This window comes from Rhinopithecus bieti, unplaced genomic scaffold, assembly GCF_001698545.2.
Source record: "Rhinopithecus bieti isolate Rb0 unplaced genomic scaffold, ASM169854v2 scaffold_3947, whole genome shotgun sequence".
NCBI lineage: Eukaryota > Metazoa > Chordata > Mammalia > Primates > Cercopithecidae > Rhinopithecus > Rhinopithecus bieti.
Window position 1 is genome coordinate 306,647 of NW_016804220.1, and position 8,281 is coordinate 314,927.

At 44.6% G+C, this 8,281-nt stretch overlaps 1 protein-coding gene across 1 annotated transcript in view; it reads right to left on the reverse strand.

Annotated features, from left to right (window-relative positions):
• Positions 1-222: 222 nt before the first annotated feature.
• Positions 223-8,281, reverse strand: part of NIPSNAP2 (nipsnap homolog 2) — a gene marked incomplete at its 5' end in the record, with an annotated part of 44,391 nt that continues 36,332 nt past the window's right edge. Inside the window, 3 exons of the mRNA XM_017867299.1 lie at positions 223-1,394; positions 2,954-3,037; positions 5,408-5,502. Coding sequence (XP_017722788.1) covers positions 1,330-1,394; positions 2,954-3,037; positions 5,408-5,502 — 244 coding nt within the window. The remainder of the gene's footprint in view (positions 1,395-2,953; positions 3,038-5,407; positions 5,503-8,281) is intronic.

Here is an 8,281-nt window from a genome sequence, read left to right on the forward strand (position 1 = left end):
CTGCTTCCGCCACTGGCTTCTGCTGCCCTCGGCACATACAAGGCATGACCTTGCCCAGGGCCTCATACTTTGTTCCTTTGGAGGGATTTTCCCCAGAAGCCAGCTGACTTCCTCACTTCCTTCAATCCTTTGTGACAAGCTATTTTGCAAGAGTGACAGGGTCATTCACAGCATGTCTGTCATTCTCAGAACAAATTAAAAAAAACAAAAATCCAAACGTGATATGTGAAAATTAAGAGGATTTTATTGACTTTTCTATGTTCTTGGAGAAAATCATTGACATGTAAAAGTCTGACATTGGGTATGAGATTGACTCACACTTCACACAGGCATCCTTGATTGTGGGGCAGACATGATTGTTCATTTCAACAGGACTTTCACATGGTAACAGTCACGAAATTGGCACACCATATTAAACAATGAAATCAAACAGCTAGACAAAAAGGATGCAGCTTTATGCCAATTTAAATCTCAACATGCACCACCCCTCATCCATGATCTCAGAATGATCTGCTGTGAGCTTATTAAAATATTAGCCAGAGAGTGTCTGAGGTCACAAACGATCGTTTACAAAATAAAACCTCTTTTCCTAGTGCTACTTGTTTTGTTATAGAAAAATATCACAAATAAAAATTAGTGCTATTCAAGGTGTTCATTTCAAAATCATATATGATACACAAGTTTCAAGCCATTGTTTTTGTGTCTCACACTGAAACATCACGATACATGATGGGAAACTGATTTACTGATTAAATGTACCTTGTCCAGCTTGGAAAACCCATTGTCTACTATGTGGACTGCTTACAAATGAGAGTGAGTTAAAACATTTTCAGTTATTGGGCACACTCGTAATCTGTTCCTCCTCAGAAACTACTCAGAAAAACTGCTTGAGAAACATGACAAAATTTGTATTTCTTCCTGATACAAGAAATTTGTCTAAAAATCTGTAATTATAAAACAGATTTGTTTTTTGTTTTTTAGTAAAGAAATGGCTAATTGTTTTTGTGGTTGGAATCTTATTTTTAAGATGATTCAGAATTCAATGTGGACCCCTCCTGGAGGGTGGGGAGAAGTGGCTAAGTGTTACAAGGTACACTGGACAACACGGGTGTGTTTCAAAGAGGACAACAGGGCACTGTCACAATCGGTCCAACTGTAATTCTTTCCTTTCTTGTGATTATGTAAATTTTAAAGAAAAGAGGTTTCTCACAAGCTATATACAGCAGCTTAAACCTCAGTGTTTCTTTTTTACTTGATATACAATTAAAATTAATTTATGACAAATACTTGTCACAGAAATGTATGTAGGCACATAGAAACTCTACAGCTTTACTGGAGGGGCGAGGTCTTCAGTGGGATCATGATTCTGGATTCCATTTCCTGAATAAGGGGAACTGAAAATAGGATCAGGGTTACTGCACTTGTTCTTTTCTAAACACATTATGGTAAATGACACTAACAGACAGATTGTGCTGCTTGAAAACGAGAATGTCATAATATACAGGATTAACCTCAAGGGCAGAAATATAGAAGTGGGCCCTGTGTCAGCTGGCATCCTACAAGATGCTATCAAAATTACAACACATCAGCTGGGCGCGATGGCTCACACCTGTAATCCCAGCACTTTGGGAGGCCAAAGCAGGTGGACCACAAGGTCAGGAAATCCAGACCATCCTGGCCAACAGGGTGAAACCCCGTCTCTACTAAAAATACAAAACTTAGCTGGGTGTGGTGGTGCCTGCCTGTAATCCCAGCTATTCAGGAGGCTGAGGCAGGAGAAATCGCTTGAACCCAGGACGCAGAGGTTGCAGTGAGCCGAGATCGCGTCACTGCACTCCAGCCTGGTGACAGAACAAGACTCCATCTCAAAAAAAAAAAAGGAAGAAAAAATTACAACAGATGCTACCTGGAGATTTGTTTTATTTGTAGGAGGTGGGGAAAGTCTGTATTGTCTTATTGTGAGGAAGAATGGTGACTTCTCAAACGTTCTTTGAGTAAGCAGCAAAATCAAATAAAATTATATAATTATAACATGCAATTATACGTTATATAATCTCTTGAACTGAAAGACAAGGTAACATCTACTTTCTAGGACAAATTACTCTTTTATTTTCTTGGTACAATATGGGCTGAGATATACTTTTTTTTTTTTTGAGACGGAGTCTTGCTTTGTCATCCAGGCTGGAGTGCAGTGGCACAATCTCCACTTCCCAGGTTCAAGCGATTCTCCTGCCTCAGCCTCTCAAATTGAGACAGGTTTCATCATGTTGGTCAGGCTGGTCTCGAACTCCCGACCTCAGGTGATCTGCCCGCCTCGGCCTCCCAAAGTGCTGGGAATACAGGCGTGAGCCACTGCGCCCGGCCAGAAATATACTTGCCATGCAACATGGCTGGTACTGATTACCTCTACCAATGCCACTGGGTTACATTCAGCCAACTGTTTTCTTATAAAAATCAAGCAAACAGCGTTTCATAATATACTTATGTATGTGCACATGCATGTATTATGTACCCATGTATACATACTGTACATACAGGAAGTTTAATTTATCTAATTTCAAAATCACTCTTTAATTGATATATTAAGTTCTGATTTGGGATACTAACAATTTTGATGGAAAAGGAAAGCTTAGAAAAAATTTTATTTCTGTAATAAGTTTTCAGACAATACAGAAATCTACAAAAAAAGGTAATGATGTACAATTTACAACATCCAAGGGTCTGAAAACTGTAACAGATGATAAACATATTTGAAAGAATGGATATTCTGCTTTATTGAAAAAAGTCATGTAAGTATTAGAGAAAAATTGACTATCTCCCTTCCCCGCCCAACCTGATGACTCACTATCCTAGTAACATACTATTACAAAAGCCACCTATTAGTGTCAGGGTGAAAGAACATGATTGAAACAGTAAGACAAAAAGCGTTATTTCATGGCTGTTAAGAGATTACCTGTGTAATATACCAATTCCTCCCAGCCATGTTTGTGCCATGCTGCATTCCGTATGTCTTCCCTGGTCTGAAGATCCCTGTAAGCTTAAAAATAACCACACAGAGAAGCAGACTTAAAACATATACCCTGCATTCTACCCATACATACGTTAAGGTCTTGCTTCACAAGGGCATCTAGTTTTCTCAGGGACTACTTCAGGTGTGTAATATACTGGGCTGGGGAAACACTGAGCAAAATTATATTAGGCCATGTGGGAAAAGCACTTTCAGTTTTCTTTTTGTTTTTTTTTTTTTGAGACAGGGTCATTCTGTCAGCCAGGCTGGAGCCCAGTAGCACGATGATGGTTCACCACGGCCTTGACCTCCTACACTCAAGTGATCCTCCCACCTCAGCCCGCTGAATAGCTGGGACTACAGGAAAGTGCTACCACATTGGCTAATTGTGTATTTTTTTTGTGACCAGGCAGACGTCAAACTCCTGGGCTCAAATCATCAAACCACCTCAATCTCCCAAAGTGGTAGAATTACAGGGGTGAGCCACCACGCCTGGCCCATTCTTAAGTTAAAAAAATTATTTGCTTGTTTGAGATGGGGTCTCACTATGTTGCCCAGGCTGGTCTCAAACACCTGGACTCTAGTGATCCTCCCGACTCAGCCTCCAAAACAGCTGGGATTCGAGGCGTGAGCCACCACATCTGGCCACAATTCCCTCTTAAGCTTTAAAATCTAGTGAATCTAAGATATACCTTTATAAACCAAGTGAACTTCTCCAATAACATGTTAAATTCATGACCAGAAACTGTGAGACCACAGATAAGCAACGTCAGATCAATTTTACTCAACATTTATCTCGCACTACACTGATCTGGGTAGCGGGTGTGTTCCATGTGGTGAAGCCCCAGGACAGGAGACAGGCCAGGTCAGCCGTGGAGAGTGCTGTGGCCCATGCAAGGACACGGTGTACAGGGGAGCAGGGCAAGCAATGGGAGAGCTGTGGGAAGGTGCAAGTTGACCAGGTGGGTGTTGAAGTTGAAAAGGACATCACTGACGTAGGAATGGGAAGAAAGGCGCTTCAGGTGGAGGGGGATCACCTGTGTCGTGGTACAATTCACACGTATCTCATCCAGATGCCTTCTTTCTTTTTTACTTTCCTTTTATTTTTTTTGAGACGGAGTCTCGCTCTGTTTCCCGAGCTGGAGTGCAGTAGCATGATCTCAGCTCACTCCACCTCTTGAGTTCAACTGATTCTTCTGCCTCAGCCTCCTGTGTACCTGGGATTACAGGCATGCACCACCATGCCTAATTTTCTGTATTTTTAGTAGAGATGAGGTTTCACCATGTTGGCCAGGCTGGTCTCTTAACTCCTGACCTCAGGTGATCCACCTGTCTTGGCCTCCCAAAGTGCTGGGATTATAGGCATGAGCCACTGTGCCCAGCCAATATCTTCTTAATTACCTTTTTTTTGAGACAGGGTCTTGCTGTATTGCCCAGGCTGGAGTGCAGTGGCACAGTCATAGCTCACTGCTGCCTCAAACTCCTGGCCTCAAGCAATCCTCTTCATCCTGCTGTTGCTCTGTGAAGCCTTGAGTCCTCCCCACAGGGCAGACAGGAGGTCTGCCCTGTGTTCCCCACAGCCTCTGTGATAGCTCTGCCATTCACACTCTGGTGCCTGCCTGTTTGCAATTCCAGGATCCTGCATCTGGGAGGCCCTCTGCGAGCAGCTACAGGTGCTGATGTGAATGGAGCATGCACCTGGCTTGACCTCGGCCCAACAGCCAAAGGGATGGAAACTTCATCCAATCCGGCCCTTCTAGCACCTGTGCTTGTTCATAGATGGGGATGCCTGAGAGGGTTGCACACCATACACAGTGCAACAGTAATAACCAGCACCACACAGGGCTCTGGGGGCCCAGGAGGAGTGATGATGTTCACTACTGGGGAGGGGTGACATCTAGGGCAGGACGGGAAAGACACCAAAGATGGTGCCAAACAAAAGTGGGTGGGGATGGAAAAGGTGAGGGAGTCCATGTCCTGAGACAGTGGAACCACGTCTACAAAGGCAGGCAGTGAGTATGTGCAGGAAGCTGCCGCTCTGGGTAAAATGCAGGCCTGCCTCTGCCAAGGAATTAAGAAGTCAGTCTACAAAGAAAGGCTGGGACCACTCTGTGGAAGGCACTCTGACTTCCCTGGCCTCCTTCTTCCAGGGGTGCTTGCTTCACCCCTTATTCCTTTCCCCATCATCCCCACTCACTTTCAGCTCACTAACGCCATCAATCTATGGACTTGTACTGTTGACCTCGCTAGTTCCGAACAGCCCCGTACAGACTGTCCCTGTGTGACGTCTGGATTTGCTGTAGTGGTTAAGGTTACTGACTCAAGATGTGCTCTACTGCCCAATACAACTTAGTAATGAACTCTTAAATCCCAGTAACTCAAAAAGGAAAAAACAGATACCCCAAAGATGGTGCACCATGTACAGCTGCCCAATCTGAGAGAAGAATCCTCCAACGGCTTCATTACCATCCTGTCTGAAGCGGATCGCACGAGCCCTGTAAGAGTAGGTGATGTTTGTTTAAGACACTGAATTAGATACACCAACGAGAATCAGTAGACTAAATCTTTGCCATACTCAGGGCAGGCTGTTTAAAATGAAGACTTAATTGTTTATCAAATTAGTATCAAGTTATCTAATGCAAATCAAAAGTTATTTTATTTACTTTATTATTATTTGAGACGGAATCTCATTCTGTCACCCAAGCTGGAGTGCAGTGACACAATCTCAGCTCAGTGCAACCTCCACCTCCTGGGTTCAAGCGATTCTCTTGCCTCAGCCTCCTAAGTAGCTGGGATTACAGGCGCCCGCCACCATACCCGGCTAATTTTTGTGTTTTTAGTAGAGATGGGGTTTCATCATGCTGGCCAGGCTGGTCTCGAACTCCTGACCTCAGGTTATCTGCCCACCTCAGCCTCCCAAAGTGCTGGGATTACAGGCGTGAGCCACTGCACCTGGCCTATTTTTGAGACAGAGTCTCACTCTATCACCCAGGTTGGAGTGCACTGGTGGGATCTCAGCTCACTGCAACCTCTACCTCTCGGGTTCAAGTCATCCTCCTGCCTCAACCTCCTGAGTAGCTGGAATTACAGGCAGCCACCATCATGCCCAGCTAATTTTTGTAATTTCAGTAGAGACAAGATTTCCCTATGTTGACCAGGCTTGTCTCAAACTCCTGACCTCAAGTAATCTGCCCGCCTCAGCCTCCCAAAGTGCTGGGATTATAGGCGTGAGCCACCACACCTGGTCTAAAAGTCATTTTAATGTATATGAAATGTAAGCGTACTTTTCTGTAGCTATACTAATTTCTGTGAGAAAATGTACAGTATTTAATGATACTTATTAAAAATAAAAACAGCAATCTAAGAATGTATATATAGTTGCACTGGTGATTCTTGAAATAAAATCTAGAACTGGCAGAGGATGGGACCCGTCAACTTAAAAAGCATTGTTTCTCCAGAACACCGAGAGGGGAAGCGAGGCAAACCTGGAACTAGAGCACCCAAGGTGCCACAGGGCACTGTACCCAAGGGAGACAGGGACCACCCTGGGGCAGGGCGTTAAAACACAGGTGAAGGAAGCACACCTTCAAAGCAGCTGATGACTCTGAGATCCTGAGAAACACCCCTGCTCTCTGAACTACACAAGGCACTCTGCAACTTCTTGGATGCCAGAGGGAGGAACCATGGGAATGAAGCTTTTTGGTGGTACAACCTCGCTGCCATCACTAGTGCAGGCAAAGCTGCCTCTTGCTTTTTTTTCTTTCTTACCAGAGCAAACCATTCAGAAAATGAGTACCAAAGGCATTCATTATGTACTAAATATGGAAGAAAGTACTAATATACATTGTGCCTCCATGGACAACATCACATTGTGATCAATTAAAAATTGGCATTTGGCTTAAAACTTTCCTTTTTAAGAATTTCCCACTGCAAAAGGTATCAGCTCTTTAATTTTTTTTGAAACGGAGTATTCCTCTGTCTCCCAGGCTGGAGTGCAATGGTGCGATCTCAGCTCACTGCAATCTCCATCTCCTAGGTTCAGGCTATTCTTGTGCCTCAGCGTCCTGAGTACTTGGGGTTACGGGCATGTGCAACCATGCCCTGCTTTTTTTTTTTTTTAGATGGAGTCTCGCTCTGTTGCCCAGGTTGGAGTGCAGTGGTGCAATCTTGGCTCACTGCAACCTCCACCTTCTGGGTTCAAGAGATTCTCCTGCTCAACCTCCCGAGTAGGTGGGATTACAGGCGCCCACCATGACGTCTGGCTAATTTTTTGTGTTTTTGGTAGGCATGAGGTTTCACCATGTTGGCCAGGCTGGTCTCGATCTGCCCCGCCTTGGCCTCCCAAAGTGCTGGGATTACAGGCATGAGCCACCAGGCCAGCCTACAGCCCTTTATTTTTTTTAGATGGAGTCTTCCTCTGCCATCCAGGAGTGCAGTGGCGGGATCTCCGCTTATTGCAACCTCTGCCTCCCAGGTTCAAGCTATTCTCCTGCCTCTGCTTCCTGTATAGCTGGGATTAGAGGTGTGGACCACCACGCCCAGCTAATTTTTGTATTTTCAGTAGAGATGGGATTTCACCACATTGGCCAGGCTGGTCTTGAACTCCTGACCTCAAGTGATCTGTCCACTCCAGCCTACCTAAGTGCTGGGATTACAGGTGTGAGCCACTGCACCCAGCTCAGAGTCCTTTAATTTAAGCACCTTTCATACTTGCACCAGACACTTTAAAAAAATATTTAGTGGGCCGGGCGCGGTGGCTCAAGCCTGTAATCCCAGCACTTTGGGAGGCCGAGACGGGCAGATCACAAGGTCAGGAGATCGAGACCATCCTGGCTAACACGGTGAAACCCCGTCTCTACTAAAAAATACAAAAAACTAGCCGGGCGAGGTGGCGGGCGCCTGTAGTCCCAGCTACTCGGGAGGCTGAGGCAGGAGAATGGCGTGAACCCAGGAGGCGGAGCTTGCAGTGAGCTGAGATCCGGCCACTGCACTCCAGCCTGGGCGACAGAGCGAGCCTCCGCCTCAAAAAAAAAAAAAACAGTACATGTATTAGTAGAAGTATGTCCTAAACATTTCAGTTTCTATAAATATTAATTAATTTTATACTAGCATTCAGTTTTGAGTGTCAATATGTCCCATGCAATATTTAGGATGTATTTAATATTAAAACATTTTTATTGTATAGCTAAGAAATGAATTTCACTAGGCAGCCTGCATTTCTTTTTTCTTTTTTTTGAGACAGAGTCTCACTGTGTTGCCCAGGCGGGAGTGCAG